Consider the following 20,432-nt stretch of genomic DNA (forward strand, 5'->3'; position numbering starts at 1 on the left):
ATTTTTCTTACCAGTGCTTTCCTGGAGACAGATTCTTTTTTTTTATTTTATTTAAATTTTATTCTTTAATGAGTGAATCACCATGAGGGTACAGATACAGATTCACACATTTTCGAGCTTGTTTTTCCCTCATACAATGTTCGCAAACACATCCCTCCACCAGTGCCCATTCTCCACCACCAATAAGCCCAGCATCCCTCCCACCCCCCAAACCCATCTCCCCCCACCCCACCCTGCCTCTGTGGCAGGGTATTCCCTTCTGGTCTCTCTCTCTCCAATTGGGTGTTGTGGTTTGCAATAGGGGTACTGAGTGGCCATTGTGTTCAGTCTCTAGTCTACTTTCAGCGCCCATCTCCCTTCCCGCACGGTATCTCCAACCACATTTTACTTGGTGTTCCCTTCTCTATCTGAGCTGCATTTTCCCCCAGCATGTGAGGCCAGCTTCCAAGCCATGGAGCCAACCTCCTGGTACTTATTTCTACTATTCTTGGATATTAGAGGAGACAGGTTCTTGCAGCTCTACTTTTCAGGCTCTGCTTTTTAGAGGACCCAAACCTGCACTGTTCTGGTGTGGGTCTGGCAGAGCTCCATCTGCCCATCCAACACCTCAGTGAGCCAAAACGGTTTCAGAACAAAGCAATCAGAAGCTGGTCCTGTGTCCAGCTTCACTCGGCCACCCTGGGACACTCTGATAGGACCTAAAAAACGATGCTCTTTGGACCCCATCTGTTTCTTCACCTAGTTCTCAAATCAGTAAGGGTTTCAAGGGAAAGCAAAGACAGTGATCAAACTTTCCCATCTCTCACCAGTAACTTGGGAGACCTGTCCTTTATAGAAATATTTTTAAATTGCTTACTTGGGGCACTGAGCAGAAATATAAAAGCTTGAGATAGTGTTCTTCTACTAAGGGCCCATGGTTTTCCCTACAGTCGTTTTCTTTGAGTCTGGCACAGTGCTAATGAGCTAGCTTGCTGGTCTCACCCATAAGAAATGAAAAAGCAGTTCAATGTAGACTCCACGGGCTGTAAATATCTGGAAAAATATTGTACAATTCACATAGCTATAGGATGGGCTTCATCTCATTATGCATGCACATTCATCCGTATAAATGCACATTTAGAAGCAATCATTAAAACTGTTAAACTTCCACTTGGAGGAAAATGTTTCCTCACTTATAAATGTTCCAGGTTGTTAGGTGGGTAGATCTCAATAAAGAAGCATGAAGGAGAGAAATGCTTCCAGTTCCTTCTGTTAAGTTTCTGAGTCAGTCACATCCACTATCTTTGTAATATCAAAATGTGCTGCATTGGCATATTAACTATAGAAAGCCAGTGTACGAGATAATGTACAAAGGTTTCATATGTGAACAAGCACAGATAATGATTCTCTATAATATTAGGCACTTTCAAGTTATTAAAATCTCAACGAACTGTACTTTTTGTTTAGCAACAAACTTTCAGCTTTTGATTTAGTATGGTTCACATGTAATGGAAAATTCTAAGTGGGTTATTGAATAAATACATATTACATCTTTCAGGAAGTGGAGTGAGCAATGCATACGCTTAGCTGAGTCATCTTTCATCTTTTAGAAACATAATACAAATCATTTTATTTCTTCTATGAATTTGTGATAAAGAATATAATCAAGACATGAACGGCAGGGTTCCTTCCAGATAACCCCAATTTGGCCAATAAGGACATTCTTCTTAACTTTTGTTAGTAGGTTTCTGGATTGGGAAAGCACATGGAAGGCATTCTTTGGTTTAGACAAAGAATTTAAGAGAAGCCTTATCAGCCCCAGCACTGTTCCCAGTTCCCAGTTTTACAAATGGTTGTTGTCAAGGGAACTGTTCCTTTTAGGGTGACAGAATATTTGTAGAATTTGGCAGAATGGTGAGTCATTTTCCAGATCTCTACCGGGTCCTTTTCTCCCTTTTGACTACCAGATGTTCTATTGAACTTTCCTCTAAACTCTTCTATATGGGACAAAATAGTCTGATGTAATAGTTCACACTCCAACACTGAGACTTAAGAGAGGAAACGGGTGGGGGAGGGATGGAATTACAAAGAAATTGAGGAACAGGAAGAATTCCTCTGACTCCCACTTCCACCTCCCCATACCTATTTCTTACAACATGCAAAGTAATTAGGCCCAGAAGTTCGTCATGAAAAATGCTTGTCAGGCTACGCCATGTCATTTATATCACTGATATTTCTCATTGGACTGGAGGGATAGCACAGCAGGTAGGGCCTTGCACTCGTCTTGCACGCGGCCAACTCAGGTTCAATTGTTCCGTCCCTCTCGGAGAGCCCGGCAAGCTACCGAGAGTATCGAGCCCGAGAAGCAGAACCTGGCAAGCTACCCATGGCGTATCTGATATGCCGAAAACAGTAACAAGTCTCACAATGGAGATGTTACTGGTAACCGCTCAAGCAAATTAATGAACAACGGGACGACAGTGCTACAGTGCTACAGATATTTCTCATTGTGACCCTCTGAAGAATGAAAGGGTCATGTTTTGCAGACTCAGCAAAACCTGACCAAAGTTCGAGAAGAAGAGGTCATGCTCATGAGTTAACTGGGTGGTTAACTGCTACCAAGTTAGTAGCATCAGAATGTGAGATTGTGTGGTATAAAATTGTAGAGCTGGATCTTTTCAACTTTATGCTCATTTTTTTAATTTATCATAGGTTATATCATAGTTGAAATTCCAGAAATTGACAGTGTCTCAAGTACACTTACTCACCCCTTCAGAAATTCTTTCTATTAGTAGGAGGAATCTGGAACCCCTAATTTAGGATCATGTCAGGAATAACTATTTTGGGGCAAATGAAGTATATATATTGGGCAGCCAACATTGTGTTGGGAAGGTAATGGTTGCTCTTCTGAGGAAAATACCAAATGTCACCTGCAAGCATGTTTAAGGTTTTTTTTAATATTTAAATAAAACACATCATTCTATGTCCTATGAATTAATTTTATTGCATTTTCCATACCATGTTAATGGTGAGCTCTAAAAACTTAATTAATGATCAGAATCCAGTCTTCCCAGTTTTCATCAGAAAACTCCCAAGTAGAGATGATGCTAGGGACAGTAATCTTTTTTTCTGTTTACAGCATTCATTATTAATTTGGTCCTCCATTTTAGAAGATTGAGTGTTTGGACTTGGAGGAGAGGTAGAGAATTAACTTTAGAGAAAAATAACACAGAAATTGATAGACACCCTTGCAAAGTCCTCCTTTCAGAAGACATACCCAGAGATTGGGGTTTTGGGTTTGAGCCACAAGTAATTTGTTATGCTTATTATCTGTGCTCACATTGGGGTTCATCACTCACCAGAAACTGGACAAAATCCATCCTGCTTGGTACAGTAAGAGCTGCTCAACCAAGAGTACCTTAGAGGATATCACACACACGCACATGTACATACATACACACACACACACACACACACCAATTAATAAACTAGATGTACAACTCTTCAAGTTACTGTGCCAGAAACAAATTTTAATGAAGTGAAGAGAAGGGCAGTGATGAGTCCCTGGCCCACATCCATTCATATATTCTGTCTGCATGATGACCCTCACCTTGCTTCTGCCCACTGTTGGTCAGAAATCTGAGGGTTTACTCATTTATTCTGCAGTGCCAAGAAGCAAATACAGGCCCTCACACGTGCAAAGGAAGTTCTCTACTGTTCAGTCTTATCACTGCTCCTGATTTATTTCTTTTTATAGAGGCAACAGCCCACACCCAGCAGTGCTCAGAAAGTATGCAGTACTGGGGATCGACCCCAGGACCTTGCACATGTTCAGCATTTGGGCTCTACCATAGGAGCTATCTTCCAGCCCTGAGGTTTTGGAGGACCAAGACAGTACTGATTTCTGTCAGAAAGTTTTCCTCACCTCCTCTGTTTCTGGAGTGCTTTCTTTTCTTCTCGGGGGTTGCCCAGCTCCTGGTCTAAAGGCCCCCATAGGTATATTGATATTTGCCTGAAAGAGAAGACGGGGAAAATTTAGTGCAAGAAATAGCAATGACATTCTGAGGCTGAAATCTTCATGAGGAGCGAAAACATCAGAAAGGTAAATCTTCAGAGCTTTTTATCTCAAGAAAATTGCTGGCATGAGAGCGCAAAATATGCAAACGGAGATGCAAGTCCCATTTATTACAGCTTTCGGGTACTTCTCCTGAGGTCGCCTCAGCAATTTCAAAAATCCCTTTTGGATGGAGGAATCCAAAGACAGTTTGTTCTGACTGTTGCCCTCCTGTGGCGCTTAATAGTTCTCCTCCCCTTTGCCATGAGGAAGGAACACATAATGATAGGGCAGAAGGAAGCAGCAGATACTGAAGTCATCCCACACGTTCGCACCCCCCCTCAGGTTCCTTCAGACTTACTACGGGAGGGGGCAACCGTGCTCCGCAATTGCCTCCACAATTCAGTAATGTCTGCAGCTATACCCCAGTTCCTTGGGCCTCTCACCACGCCATGAGTCAGGGCAGAAGGACATGCTGCAGAGTCAGATTCTAGGGTGCTCCCATTCACAGAAATCTGCCCTTTATTAAGATGGCACAGCAGTGTTCATTAGGAGTAAGCACAAGATAACAGCTATAAAACAGGAAACATGCCGTTTCCAACATAGCATAATCGTGTTCGTGACACAGTCATTTGAACTTGGGGAAGAAAATGTGTATGTATGAATTTTGTCCCCACTTCATCTGATATCAAAAGGCAGGAAGATTTCATGCAGACCAAGAAGGTTTTAAGTCGCTAGCAGCACTCACATAAAAGAAGCATTAACATCTTTTCTTAAGTTAAAACGATGGTTCTTACTTAAGATAAGGCACTGCCCTATGAGTAATTGGATATGTGGGCTTGAAGAATTGAAATTGTTCTTTGAGGCTATGCATAATACTAACACTAGGACAAAAGAAGCAAAATATTTTGTTACCTTATAACACAATTTGGAAGATTCTGGTATCACAGCAAATTAAATGATTGGGAATTACACAATAAAAGATCGGTTGGTAGGGGAATGCTTGACTCAAGACACAAGAAGTATTAGGTGTCCATGTCAGGCAATATGTGGGCCTGTGTTCTGCTCCCAAGAGCAAAGGCTGACTTTCTACATAAGACCTTTCCATCTCCCTTCCCTACTAGATAAACACTGATCCCACAGAGAGAAAGCAGCTCCAAGTGCCTGTGGCAGAGAGCAAGAGCAGTGCACAACCATCCCTAGGGCCAACAAGCTAGGAAGGAGCGTATGTGCTAGGATAAAAGTACAGAAAAATGTTAGAGATGAAACATTTTGGAGAAGCAAAGGCTGAGTTTGCTCTGCTGTTCCTCTGCTTAATGGAAATATCAGGTGGCCTGGCGTGGGAGGAGGAGGGGGCATAGGAAGGAAAGTATGACTCATGTGGTAGCACGCTTCATTAACTCCAAGATTCACCTCTATTAATATCTCTGAAATCAGAAAGAGTCTTAGAACATATATCTGACCATTTTAACTGACATTTTAAAAACAGGTCATAAATAACGGTATGTCATAATTGACTGCATCTTACACTAAATGGCATTAGAATCCTGAAACGTGCGAGCCAATGCAAAGACCCACGGAAGATGAACTATATATTAAAAAATAACAATTTCCAGGGTGAGAGCGACAATACAGCAGACACAGCATGTGTATTGCACACAGCCAATCTGGGTTAGACCCCCAGTTTCTCATAGGGTCCCCCGAGCCCTCTACGAGTGATTCCTGAATGTGTCAAACCAGGAGTAAGCCCTAAGCACAGTCAGATGTGGCACCCCCAAAAGAAAACAATGACAATTTCCATTGCTACCATTTGAATAAAACAGAGAAATTTGCTCTGAAGAGTATTTATGTGAAGGTTAAGTAGTTCAAAGTTCACTTGGATTGCCACTACTGTGACCATTTACTAAGCATCTACACAGGACACCTTCCTAACACGTGTTCAAGTTAACACACTGATTGGGAAAGACTTCATTGCTAAAATTATCTATTTTTTGGGGGGGGCACTCCTGGATCTGTACTCAGGAATTACTCCTGACAGTTTTTAGGGGACCATATGGGATGCTGGAGATCAAACCTAGGACGCCACATGCAATGCAAGTGCCCTCCCTGCTGTACTATCTCTCCAGCCCTGAAGCTAATCCGTTTCATCAAGTATGCATGCTTTTCAGTAGGCTGTGGTTTTCAGTGAGGGTCAGCCAGGATAATATATTTAAAGCAGCTTCTATGGAAACTGGAAACACCACATTTTCTGTTCAGAGATTACTTCTGGCAATCCATGTAGCCTCTCCAATGAACACGGGCATCTTAGGGTAGTGAGAAGATCCCACTGCTAAGAGCTGCAACATGTTGTCTGTACCGAGGGGGCAAAAACACCTGATAGTTCCTCTACCATTTGCTTATTAAAATCCTTCAATGGTGTTCAAACGTCTTAGAGATGGAACATATGGGAGATCATCCCCTAACAAAAACCACAAGGTTGGGGTATCCCCAAGGCAAAACCGAATGCAGATGTGCAGTAAAAATGCACCCAGGAAAGAAAAGAATAGATTACAGTGCACGCAAAAATGTGCCCAAGAAACAGTAGTTTACGGTTTTCTAGATATAGAGAGCAAATAGGCAAAAAATAGGAATGTTACTCTGTCTTTTAGGGGTATCTGCTGATTAACTATGTGAAATATTTGAGTCTCTGCTCTTAATGTACCCATTAAATTTGGACATGGCTTGCTAACTGTTCTTAATATCTATTTGTAGCACTGTTCTGTCGTCCCATTGTTCATCGATTTGCTCGAGCAGGTACCAGTAACGTCTCCATTGTGAGACTTGTGACTGTTTGGGCATATCGATTATGCCACGGGTAGCTTGCCAGGCTCTGCTGTGCAGCTGGGATACTCTCGGTAGCTTGCCGGGCTCTCCGAGAGGGATGGGAGAATCGAACCCGGGTCAGCTGCGTGCAAGGCAAATGCTCTACCTGCTGTGCTATATCGCTCCAGTTCTTATATCTCTGTCAATTTAAACAATAACTCATGTATTGGGAACCAGGGTGGGGGATCGACATTGTATTGAATAAATAGCAAGCTTGGACACTTTTAAGCCTGACTATTACTAAGAGTGTGTTTTAATGAATGGGTCTGCGTGTGGGGCTGAGCGATAGCACAGCGGTTGGGCGTTCGCCTTTCACGTGGCTGACCCGAGTTCGATTCCTCCACCCCTCTCGGAGAGCCCGGCAAGCTACCGAGAGTATCAAGCCCACATGGCAGAGCCTGGCAAGCTACGCATGTGTATTGGATATGCCAAAAACAGTAACAATAAGTCTCTCAATTAAAGACATTACTGGTGCCCGCTTGAACAAATCGATGAGCAGCGTGTGGGGCCAGAACAATAGTACAGCAGATAGGGTGCTTGCCTCCCACAAGGCTGGCCTAGGTTCAATCCCTTGGAAGCCCATAATGGTCCTGCTGAGCTTCGCCATGAGTGATCCTTGTGCACTGAGCCAGGAGTAAGCCAAGAACACCACCGGATGTGGCCCCCAATCCAAAAACCAAACAAGTCAATAAAAGAGTCTGCGTGTGTAGCAGCGCCGGCCTTGTGACTGGCTTTCAAATTAACCTGGCAATGCCAGGATGTCCCTGAAAGGCCCCTGGAGCCGAATCACCACAAACTAAATTGTTGTTGTTACAACACCAACCAGCCCACAACAAACTGGTTAAATTCACACTCCTTGTCTTACCCATGAAACACAGCAACTCAACAAATGAAAAGGAAAAGCCACATCCGAAGACAAAGGAACAGATCTTTTCACTGTCACACCCTCCCCCGAAGAGCTCTTTCCCTTCGACCTGACCACTCTCAAGCTCTGTAAACCAGCTCTAAGATTGCAGGTTTACACTGTAAGACTCGCTTTTGAAATGGGGTGCACAAAATGGATTAATTCCAGAATAGGTGTCAAAGAAAATCCACGCTGAAAAATGAGCCATTAACTCACTTGCCTCAATGCTTTTTCATCTTTAAAGCATCACTCAAGAAACCAGGAACCTAAATGGGTTTTTGACAGCAAATATTGACAGGATCCAAAGCAGCCTCAGACCGTGTCAAATAGCTAATGACTAATGTACACCTTAAAGGACTGGCAGAGGCGTGCTTTGTAAACGATTAGAGACATTTCATTAATATAATTGCAGGGCGGCCTTACTTGAGTGACAAATTATAGGCTAAATTATAGCCATTAGAAAAATCCCTTCTAACTTGAATTGATAGAATCTGTAGGCCTGGAGTTCTCCCTTTGTGTGCCACCGGCCAGGGAGTTGCGGCATATTCTTGACTCTTTTACTGCCTGGCTCCGAACACCTTCCAATGATTTTAATTTTTTCCATCTGTAAATTGGGTACTACATTGGCCATTCAAAATGGGTTTAGGGATAGAAGTCATATTTATGAAAGAAATTTCTTTCTTTAAAATGCAGATAAGGGGCTGGAGAGATAGCACAGCGGGTAGGGCGTTTGCCTTGCACGCGGCCGACCCGGGTTCAAATCCCAGCATCCCATATGGTCCCCTGAGCATGGCCAGGGGTAATTCCTGAGTGCAGAGCCAGGAGTAACCCCTGTGCATCGCCAGGTGTGACCCAAAAAGCAAAAAAATAATAATAATAAAATAAAATAAAATGCAGATAAAAGGGGGATGGAGCTATAGTACAGCAGGTAGGGCGTTCGCCTTGCACTCGACCAACCCGGGTTCGATTCCCAGCATCCCATATGCCCCCCCAGAACCGCCAGGAGTAATTCCTGAGTGCAGAGCCAGGAGTAACCCCTGTGCATCGCCGGGTGTGACCCAAAAAGTAAAATAAATAAATAAAATTCAGATAAAAATCTACTATCAACACCCCAAAGTTGACATCAGGTGGAATATCCCCTCTCGATACAACATTTACATAGATGCAAATGGAGCCAGGACTCATTTTTTCCTTCCGTACACGTACCTTCACCCTCTCTCTTTTCCTTCCTAGAGACTTAGTCGCCTCAGAGAGTTATAAATGTACCGTGACCTTTTCCAAGCTATACATAATTTGGTACATCCTCCAAACTGGGAATGGAAAAAATATATAACAGATCATCTTTTGCCAGAGCGGGATACAGTTCCCTGATAATAGACCTATCTGATGTGACATGAATACTCCACTTGATCTCACCAGGTGAAGAAAAGTAGAAAGAATTCCATGTAGGTTAATTCCACTACTCCCTTAATTATTTGTATTGTTCTCCTGCTTGGCTCCACATTTTGAACTGGAGGATTCTGGGAAGAAAAGTTCTTCCACAGCCTTCTAATGATGCTTACTATGGAATGACACCTTCGTCCCCAGTGTGTTGGATTCTGAGAGCTGTCAACTTCCGGGTACCCACTCTACATTCCTACCCACTCTGCTTTCCACAGTCATTCATTGTTCTTTTCTCTCCCCTCCTTGTTGGTACCACCTTCTCTTCTTTTAGTACTGTGGCTTTGGGGGGTTCCTCCCATTACACACTTGTTTCAGATGACCCCCCCAACACATGCACACACCCACACACATGCTATCTTTAGTTTTCTTTAGCTTTCCACAGTTCCCTGCAGCTCCTGCCAAAATCAGTCGCCTCCTCTGTGCAATTTTCTCTCACTGCAGGCAGAGAACACCCTCTAGGGTTGTATTTTGAAGTATTTCTCTCTACATTTTCCTATCTTTACAGCCCTGGTCCTTCTCTGACTAGAGGAGGACATTTTTCTATCTCTAGCATTCTTCACAGAAAACTTACAGAAAGAGGTATCTTTTGAGCGACAGCTGATTAGAAAATGAGATATTTTTTTATTGCTTTTATTCACCTAAGAAAACTCCTTGCAGTAGTACATATAATCCTTACAAATATTTTGATGTCTAGTTTATCCATTGTTACACATATCTCGAGAATTTAGTCCTAAGGAACTAAGATAGCTTTTTTAATATATTTTTTTGCTTTTTTATTGAGGGTCAGACCCGGTGATGCTCAGGGGTTACTCCTGGCTCTGCACTCAGGAATTACTTCTGGCAGTGCTCGGGGGACCATATGGGATGCTGGGAATTGAACCTGGGTCGGTCACGTGCAAGGCGAATGCCCTACCCGCTGTGCTATCGCTCCAGCCCCCAAAATGACATTCTTATTTGCTATATCAACCTAAATTAGGATAGACGGACACACACTCACATGCCCATATTCTATTTTTTGTATTTTAGGGGTCATACCCACAGGTGCTGTGGGGCTTCTCCAAGATCAGTGCTCAGCAGACTGTGCAGTAAGACTGTATAGTAAATAATGAGCCCGGGCAGAGGTACAGAGCAACTTCAAACATGAACCTTGGCATCAGACTAAACAATGTGAGTTCAAATCCCAACTTTCCCACTCACAAGCTGTGGATCCTACATGGGTTCTTTCCCTTCTCCAAACCTTCCGTTAGAATCCAAGCACAGAGTTCATCCTGAAGAAAGCAAAATTATTTTCAAGAAGTTCATAGGCCCTTTGAAGTTGGCCAGAGATCAGAGTTCATGGAACACGATATCCTCTCTTTGCAGCTCATGAGGACCAGAGGGATGAAGTCACAAAAGAGACCAACCGCTAGGGCACCGGACGTTTTCCTGTTTATTCCTGAGAATCAGAATTCTCAGATCTCATGGAAAAGGACAAGTAATAGATCCAAATAATCCATGCTGAGCATACTTAGACCAATGGTAGAGAGAAAGGACCGGTGAAGCCCCAAAGCCCATCGACTCTGGGCAGGTCAGGGTCCTGAAAAAGCCTGTGATGGCTCACGAAGGAGAAGCGTTAAGGAGGGAAGGGAATGACAGGAGGGGACTGCCAGTGGTCAGTGTCACTCAGTCTCTTTAGAGCGACTCACTGAGCAGATAGGTTGATGGGATTAGATTTCCCACAGCTCTGGCTTTCCTCCACCACCTGTCATGTCAAATTCTTTCATCTGAGCGGATCCTATCCACCATGTCTGATGTGTTGATGTTACCTTGGTTGCGACTCCGTTCCTATCAACAGTGAAGTTGCAAACAGTGTGGCGAGTACAGAACCTGGGTCAGCAAACTAGGGCCCATGGGTGAAATCCACCCTGCCACCTGTTTTTGTAAATAGTATCATTGGCACACAGCCACATTCATTCATTTTTTTTGCATTGCCCGTGGCTGCTTTTGTCCTTTAAAGGCAGGGTTGAACAGTTGGCAAAGAGACTCAGTGATATAAAAGTCCTAAAATCCTTTACTATCTGGTCCTTTGTAGAAAATGTGTGCCAGCATCTGATATAGAGCCTTATCAGTTGCGTAGAATACCAGAAGGCCCTCTCCAGACTATGAAAAAAATAGACTGATTTCTTCAAGATATTTTCATGCCCCTTCCTGAGATTTCATTAATGCGACTGAGAAGAAATGAGTGTTTGGATAGAATTCCCTCCGAATCTGAAGTCTATCTCTTCTTCCTTGGGAATATGAAGGGCAACTGTCCATCTTCTCAAATGTCAGGTCTATCTCTGACCTCTCTCTTATTCTAAGGCATGGAGGGCATGGAATGAGAGGTAGAGGAAGGAAGGTCATTCCATGCACTACTTGGATAGTTACAAAAGTCATCTCTTTTTCATTTGTTTTTGGGCACACCTGGTGATGTTCAGGGGCTACTTCTGGCTCTGCACTCAGGAATCACTCTTAGCTCACAGTACCAGAGGGGATGCTGGGCATTGAGCCTGGGTTGGCCCCATGCAAGGCAAGCACTCCGCTTGTGGTATTATTGCTCCTGTCCCTAAAAGCAATCTCTTAACAATTTTTGTGCTATAAATCAGGTACTTGCTGTAAACTATTCATTTATTCATTATAACAATCCTATTAGGTAAGATAATTGTCCCGAGGCTGGAGCAATAGTACAGCAGGTAGGCATTTGCCTTGCTCGAGGCCAACCCGGGTTCGATTCCCAGCATCCCATATGGTCCCCTGAGCACCGCCAGGAGTAATTCCTGAGTTCAGAGCCAGGAGTAACCCCTATGCATCGCCAGGTGTGACCCAAAAAGAAAAAAATTTAAAACATAATTGTCCCAATTTTTCAGAAGGGTAAATTAAGGGTGAACTAAATCATGAAGTGAGTGACTGGGTAGAAATTAAGCTCCATGTTGCCTGACACACAAAGATACGGCAATATAACCCCCTAAATGCCCAACTGTTGGAAATATGCTTGGTAGTGACTTAAGTTCACTCAATTCAGACGAAATAGAGACCTAATTCATGATTTATAAAATTTTGCTTTAGAAATAGAAAATCCAGTACATTTATAAACATCACATGAACATCTTCTTGCAAATATATATCATCAGTAAGTTATGGGCTCAGAGAAATCCTTCTGTATAGAAACTGCTAGACTTTGCTTCATGTAGTGTTTCCCAAACATTCAACCATTGAATCTCTTACTTAACAATATCCCATGAAACTAATATTATCGCAGTGGTTTCAGCCTTTTCACACCTTAGAACTAGCACCTGTCTGAGTACTGGTTCATAGACCAGCAGTTAGTAACCATTGCGGCAGACCAGTGGGTTTTAACCTTTTATTATGCTGACAAACCAGCACTGGTACATACACCACTGTTCTAAGAGACCACATTGGGAACTGTTCAACTAGTTAATGGTGAGTGATAACAGCTAATATTTATGAATCAATTATAGTGAGCCAGGCACTGATCTAAGCGTTTGCTTATATTCATTCATTTAACCGTCACAGATGTTCTATAAGAGAGTTACTATGATCAATTCTCCCACCTGACAGATGAGAAAACAGAGGCATACAGAAGAAAAACAAGTTGTGCAAGGGACTGGGGTGATAGTACAGTGGATAGGGAGTTTGCCTTGCACACGGCTGGACCAGATTCTATCCCCAGCATCCCATATGGTCCCCTAAGCACCGCCAGGAGTAATTCCTGAGTGTAGAGCCAGAGTAGCCCCAAGCAACACAAAATGTGACCACAAAGAAAGTCAAAAAGAAGAAAAAATAATAAACAACTTGCCCGAGATAACACAGCCAGTAAATCCTGGAGACGATGAGATCCTCAAACACAGGGATCTGTTGTCAATTCATCTTGATATAGCCTACCCTGGGCACTGCACCTGGCACAAAGCATGCACCCAGGCAACCCCAGTGGAACCAAATTGGAGCTTTGATCCCAATTTTAAAGTGACGAGGCTGCATTTAATAGCACATTTAAGACCTTGAAGTTGTATTTACCTGATGAGAGAGGTAAGTCTCTCATCGATGAGGGTTTCTCTGTTCCACACGAGATGATGCCCTAAAGCAGTGTTTCTCAGCCCCTTCCAATCTTGCTTCCTTTCTGTGACCCCTGTCCCCTTAACTGTCCCCATAGACGCATGCTGTGCCCCACTCCCTCAGCCCCCGTGTACATGATTTTCACTTGAAATATCCTGGGGTTTACAGGAAGCTATATGGACACAGACTGAGAAATACTAAATAATGTTCCTATTACAGAGCACTTTGTATAGCATATACATTTTAATATTTTATTTGACAGGCCCTAATGTAGAGATGATAGGAAAGTATCAGATAGTGTAGCTCTTATTTAGCCACAAGAAATAATATTTCTCTTTAAGGTGCATTGAATTATGCTTTTTATGACATAAAACATACTGAGACAGTGGCCAGAGAGAATTTACAGGGTGTCTGCCAGTCCCAGTTACACTCCCTGCACTGCATATGGTCCCCTGAGTACCACCAGGAGTAATCTAGACACATCGAGCAAGAGAGAGAATACTATATCCAGAAGGAACTATTCTATTGCCTTTATGGGTAGAGCAGATGGATTTTTTAATGTGACATAATAACAGCAATTGAGAATAGTCAATAACAGATTTAAAAATATTATAGAGCTAAAAAAATCAAGGTCAAAATAAGTAGGAAGGAACTGGCGAGTTTTTTTGTGTGTGGCTTTGAGGGAAGCTAGCAAGCTCCAGGGCGCGGGAGGGGGTCGACACACTTTTAGCTTTAAGGGGAAAGAAGCCAAAGAAATCTGAGAACAGACTATTTGGGGGAGTCCTGCAACATAAAGAGGAACTTTCATGTTTAACACTTTGAGAGCTTCAAATGCAGTGCTTAGATGCTGTTATTTCTCATCACTTTAATGTGAAACATCCCCTCCTGAATAATATAACAACGGTTGACATTTAATGAGGGCTTAGTATGATACTTTAAGCATCTTGAACACGTTGCCCTAGTGAGTAGTATTGTTATCCCCATTTTCCAAATGTGGAAACAGAGGCAGAGAGGTCAAGTTTTCCCATTGTCTGGTGTAGTTTTCCCATGGTCCTACACCAGTCCCAAGTGTCTGAAATGCTACCAACACCTCTGCACTCTGGGTAAAAGCAAAGGCTTAAAATTAAAATCTCGAGGATACTCACATGTCTGCGGAGCACAACAAAATCCCATTCCCAATGTCTGGACATGTCAGAGTTACAGGGTGGACACCAGGAAAACCACATGTGACACTGAGGAGTGGACATCCTGGCCAATGGTTCTTCCTGGGTGGTTTATCCTAAGACAGGTTTTCAGAGGTGGCAATACAACTTGCCACTTAAGAACCCCGTCCATTTAAGGCCATGCATTAGTCATGACAGGTAAAGATCTGTCCCTCCACCCACTGCCACCACCCAGTGTGTGCTAGGATTTGTAAGCCCACAATCTGGCAATCCACATGCCCCTCCAAATGCAGTCACCAATGTATAGATATATTGATAATGAGATGGTACATCAGACCCACAAACTCAGGAACTGCCGCAGGCCTTCAGAAAAGAGCCCAAGGGGAGAAGTTTTAAAACTTGAGGAAAGTACAGATGGGTAAGAAAGATGGAATTTTTCAATTAACTGTTGTGACCAAAGTTCCAGGCTAGGAGCTATTGGAGAGGCAAATACAGATGCCTTAAGAAAATAAACTGAATATTGAGAAAAACAAAGATTGGAAGTTATTTTCATGATTGTATTTTGTTCAAAAATGGCCACTTTCCCTCTCCTCTCCTCTCCTCTCCTCTCCTCTCCTCTCCTCTCCTCTCCTCTCCTCTCCTCTCCTCTCCTCTCCTCTCCTCTCCTCTCCTCTCCTCTCCTCTCCTCTCCTCTCCTCTCCTCTCCTCTCCTCTCCTCTCCTCTCCTCTCCTCTCCTCTCCTCTCTCTTCCCCCCACCCCACCTCCACACCTCCACATAAGTCAATTGCAACAAATAAAGATATTGTTTGCTGGGAGGACAAGAAGAGAAATAATAGTATATGGACTTCACAAACTAAATGCCCCAGCTTTGGGAAGAACATTTGACAGCAACAGAGCATTATTTGGAGAGATATATTTTAAACGGATGAGTCAACAAACAGAAAAATAAAAATGAATTTTAATGACCTCTCAATGAGCCTATGAAAAACACTTCAAAACCATAGCACTACATTTTTGTGGGTTATTTCATCATCACTCATAAACATGTATTGTCTTACCACGAGGCACAATTACACACAAAAAAATAACTTCTCGTCTTTAGTTGTACCTTATCACTTAACTCACAAAGGGCAACTCTTTCCCCTGAAGTTAATCATCAGTTACCGGTGAGCAACTGCAGAAATAAGTTGGATTTCTGTGAAGCAGACTAGAAGTCTTAGAGCTTGAAGTCAAAACACAACTATGCGGACTCACCTGGATGGCTCTGACATTGGAAACTGGCTGTTTCGACATATTCACCCGGGTTTAGCCCTGAAAACACAAGTAAGAAACTGTTAGGGGTGGCAGCATCCAGATTCTCAGGCTTGATAAACTAGAACGTAGCTCATGATTCAACTGGGCAGTCACCCCTTCCAGTGCCCATATATTCTTTCAGTCTCAGTTTCCGAAGTTACTTAGAGACGCGCCCTGCTAATGCCTCGGGGAGAGGGATCACTGAGCACGGGGATAAATGATTCAGGAGGAGAAACGCTGAGAAGCCTCGCCCCTGATCCTAACGATAGGCAATCAGAAACTTGAAAGGCGCTCTCTCGGCTCCCGGCCTGCCCTCCTGCGCCCCCCTCCCCGCACGCCCCGCCAGGAACAGCGAAGCCAAGAGACAGTGCGAATAAAACGCCTTTGTTCTAGGGGCCCTCTGAAGCTCTCTGCTGGAAACTAAACTTTTGATCCGAATGAATTATTGCTCGGACGGCACGCCGGTCCCCGGGGGGTGTTGCGTGGCGGGGAGGAGGGGTGGCTCTACGGATTCCTCCCCGTGGACCACCCCCCCAAAAAACGGTGGGGGGCCTGTACCCGCTTGCGGGTGCATGCTCGCTCCTCGCTGGGCACGTGTCTGTCCTACCCCGCGACCAGAGGGGGACGCTGTGGAGACCTGGGTCGCATGTCCCCGCTCTGAGTCCTCAGGCAGACCCCAGGCTTGGCAAACCCTGCAAACCGCAAACCTCACTTGATTTTTCATGCAACCGACTCGGGAGGCAGATAGAACTCACGTGATCATAGCAAATCCCCCCGCCCAGAGGTAGCCGCGCTTGTTTCCCCCGAGGCCTTTCGCTGCTGAGAGCTGACTCCCCGCACAGTGCCCACTGGCCCCGGGTTTTCTGGGACTAAAGGAGCAGGCCCCCGCTCGGCTCTGGCCTGGCATCCCCTGAGTAAGTGCTGCGGGACCCACTGAGAAGCTCGGGTTTGGAAATCCGTGAATTGGGGCCGGGGAGATGGAGCAAAGGGCCGGAGTCGGTCCTTTGCATGGCGTGGTCCTGCAGGCACTGCTGGAGACCCCTCTGTCCCCCTCCAGCCCCACGCTGCGCTAGGGAGCATCGGGCTAGAAGGACCCCTGAGTACCATCGCCCCAAGGCAGACATTATCAGTGTGTTAAAACCCCGCTGATTCCCCACTGGTCTGAGCACTGAAGCATACTGGCCCACAGAGCCGAGCTCGGCACCACTAGTTTTTCAGTTTCGAAGGCTTATTTCGGCTCTGTTGATAGCAACACTGCAACTCTCAGTGACTTCAACGCTATTGTAAACGATGACACCTCAATAAATGAATGCATTAAAAATTTTAAAAAGGAGGGGCTGGAGTGATAGCTCAGCGGGTAGGACATTTGCCTTGCACGCAGCCGACCCGGGTTCGATCCCCAGCATCCCATATGGTTCCCTGCGCATCGCCAGGGGTAATTCCTGAGTGCAGAGCCAGGAGTGACCCCTATGCATCGCCGGGTGTGACCCAAAAAGCATTAAAAAAATTTTAAAAAGGAGGCAGACTAACATGAAATTAAAGTATTACAAAGGTTTTAAAATCTCTATAAGTAAGATATTCGAACACATAATCTTTGGCTTTCTTTGGCTTCATATACATGAAAATAAGGGGATATTTTAAAGTTTAGGTGAAATGTTTTCAGTAATATATGAATATAACCTCCTTGCAAAAGGATTAGGCAGAATGATTTTCAATATGGTTAGAAAACTTCAAAACAGCAATTGAACCATCAGGAATGCATTTTGCCCTCTGATATGTTTCAAATGGGCTGCTCTCTTTCCTGCAGTCTCCGAATCAATTAGGGACTTTTTTTCTGTTACAGAGCTGGAACACACAAGCTAAATTTCAAAAGGGAAAACATAATCATTGAGTTTTTTTTAACTCTCCTATTCCTCAAAAGCCATTAGAAGTCCTGTAAAGAAACAATTCCCATAGGACTTTAGATACCACGGCATAATGTATTGTCTCTGTGTACACAACTGGAGCTTGTGATCACTTGGGATTTTATTTTAAATCATGTGAACCATGAGGATTAGGAAATTTGGTTTTTAAAAATAATTCATTGTAGGATATCTCTTTATGTTAATAGAAGAGCAGGCTGACATTTTTTAAGCAGGTCGTTTATGACCATTGATTTTTTTTTAATTAGGCTGCTATTGGATTTCTGACCTACTGGATTTCTGTCGTGTGTCTATACATCTATGACTCAGAGATGGCCTTACCTTGGTGTGTCCTCTATAGTTTAGGCAACCGAGCATTTGCATGGAAATTCCTTGTTAATATATATGTCAGTCTGTGATAGACAAAGCTCTAGAAAGTTGGTCAGATCCCAGTTCTCATTCCCTGCAACAGGCTAGATAACAATTGTATAAATCAGTTCTGTAGCCGTTTCTGCTGTCCTCATTATTCGCAGAGAAATCAGGGCAAAGCACACTGATGGATAAAAATAGACAGTGTTCCCTGGCTGTTTCCCTGGCCCTGCATTCGCCTCCCTGACGGATGGAGAATGTACACGGCCCCTTCCTTCTTTAGCTTGAGCATTAGTATGTTTCATCCTGGGACCAAAAAAAAAAAAAGATAGCGATGCCTAGGGGCACAACTCTGTTCCACTGGGACCACCGTTTCACAGCCAAAGAGGTAATCTTTAAAATGCTCTATTACTAGGTCTCCCAGTTCTGGATAAAATTTGGAGGCATGGAAAGTTTAACCCAGCAGAGATTGACTTGTACAAAGCCCGCCCCTTGATGAAAATACTCATCAGTTTAGCACAGTTGAGCTTTCCTGGCAGCTCTGCAAGCAGGGGAAAATTTGCTCTGCCTTCTGATGAGTCCGGTACAATATATACCTCCTTTGGTGTCTGTTGCCCCTAACATCTGACTTCTAAATAAGACTCGCTCACTAAAAAGCCGTCAACATAAATATCATTCATTTCATAAGAACGGACTCGAAAGGAAAACCAATATTTGGGGAAAGGGATTTCTGTTTGTTCTTTTTAAAGGTCAATTAAACAGCTAAATCTCACTCTCAAAGGGAATTATCTTCTGTCCAGTAGCTAAAAATAATTCCTGAGCAGGGTGTAGAAAGATGTTCAGCTGTCTAAACTGACAAACTCCTTATTTGCTCTGCCTTAAATGCACCAAGGAGAAGGGACTCATGGCATTCCTATGTCTCTTAGCTCTGCCATGCATCAGAATTTGATACCCACATGGGGGGGTGGGGAGTGGGTACAGTCCTCTACCCAGCTGTGCATGGGGGAGGTAGTGATCGATCGATCGCAGCAGAACTTTCTAAAAGATAATAGGAATTGATCTAGGGATTGATAGAACTTTATTATTGAGGTCAAGCCTGTCGTTTGTGGAGAGGGAAAAAAAAGCACTTGAAAGTTGTACTGTGCAAAAACTTGGGCAATAATGTGCATGTACGTAACTAAGGAATCAGCAGGCTCGCTTTTGCCCATCCTGAGTTCTCCAGATCATTTCTAGGCTTTCAGCCCAAATCTGTCTGCAGCTGACAAGTGTTAACGATGGCCAGAAGAATGAATATGACATAATGTTCAGGGTCACAGTCATCGTAGCTGGACTGTGGAAATTTTCTTAACAGCACTGTCTATGAAAGCAGTGTTTAGTTCAATATTCTTTCAACCCCTCCCCTCAACTCCAGCGCGCCCCTCCCCCACCAATTTGTACACACAACTTGTAAAACAGAAGCAGTAACAGCACCCATGAACAGTGCCTCTACAGGACCCTCGCAGGTTATAAAGTCTACAAAGTTCTAAGTAGTCACTTTCCAGCTCGGTATCAAGGAAATTTTCTTTAGAAAATTGTAGTTGCCCGAGCTGTTTCCTCTGCTTACCTGCTTTGTGGATCTGTTTACTGCTTAAGGAGAGTGCCGGGCGGCCAGGTGCAGGAATATAGGCTCCTCAGAAAGCAGAAAGGACGGCCGGTGTCCTCTGAGCTGTGATCTCAATCCTGATGCTTTTCAAGCGGCTGAAATAGCTCAAGTGCTCGGTGGCTCTCCCGGTATTGAGAGCTGCTCCCAGCGCAGGGCCGGAGGGGAACACGTTGGAGGCTAAGTGTTAAAGAGAATTCCTGTCATAGCTCACAGTTGTTCTTCCTAAATATAGAGTTTGATACAAGCCATACACTGCCTGTCTCTGAAAGGCTTGACCGTGCTGAAAGAAGAGCTCAAATGTCAGCCAGAAGGCAGCTACGCAACTTACTGCCCTCCTAATCTTCCAGAAGATGCAGGCTGTGTGTGCTCACCTATTCTGAGGGGACACGGTGAAGCTCAGAAAGTAGGAAAAGCTTCTATCTTGAGCTGTAGTACCTGGAGGCTAGAGGCTGAGGAGTGTTCGGGAAGAATCGGAGAGAGGCGCATGGTATCACCCTGCTCAGCGAGAAAACAGGAGTGCCTTCAAATAGTGCTTGCGACCTCGCTTGGTCACGTAAGGAGCCGTGACAGTTGTGTCGGTCGGCATTCGATGAATGGTCACCATGAAAGGATCATTATAATAATATTTAGAGCTATAAGACATTCCCCCTTTTATAGGACAAAAATGGTCCCTGGGAGGCTCAAAGGGCCAGTGCGCATGCTCTGTAGGTAGGACTCCCGGGTTCCAGC

At 44.0% G+C, this 20,432-nt stretch overlaps 1 protein-coding gene across 1 annotated transcript in view; it reads right to left on the reverse strand.

The window, feature by feature from the left end:
* The window catches only part of SMPX (small muscle protein X-linked), a 55,395-nt gene extending 35,192 nt beyond the window's left edge, over nucleotides 1-20,203 (reverse strand). The window contains exons 1-3 of the mRNA XM_055122580.1: nucleotides 19,665-20,203; nucleotides 15,753-15,809; nucleotides 3,905-3,991 (exon numbers count right to left, since the gene is read on the reverse strand). Of these exons, the coding sequence (XP_054978555.1) occupies nucleotides 3,905-3,991; nucleotides 15,753-15,791 (126 nt within the window). The 5' untranslated portion in view covers nucleotides 15,792-15,809; nucleotides 19,665-20,203. The remainder of the gene's footprint in view (nucleotides 1-3,904; nucleotides 3,992-15,752; nucleotides 15,810-19,664) is intronic.
* Nucleotides 20,204-20,432: the final 229 nt, after the last annotated feature.

This window comes from Sorex araneus, chromosome X (assembly GCF_027595985.1).
Source record: "Sorex araneus isolate mSorAra2 chromosome X, mSorAra2.pri, whole genome shotgun sequence".
Taxonomy (NCBI): Eukaryota; Metazoa; Chordata; class Mammalia; order Eulipotyphla; family Soricidae; genus Sorex; species Sorex araneus.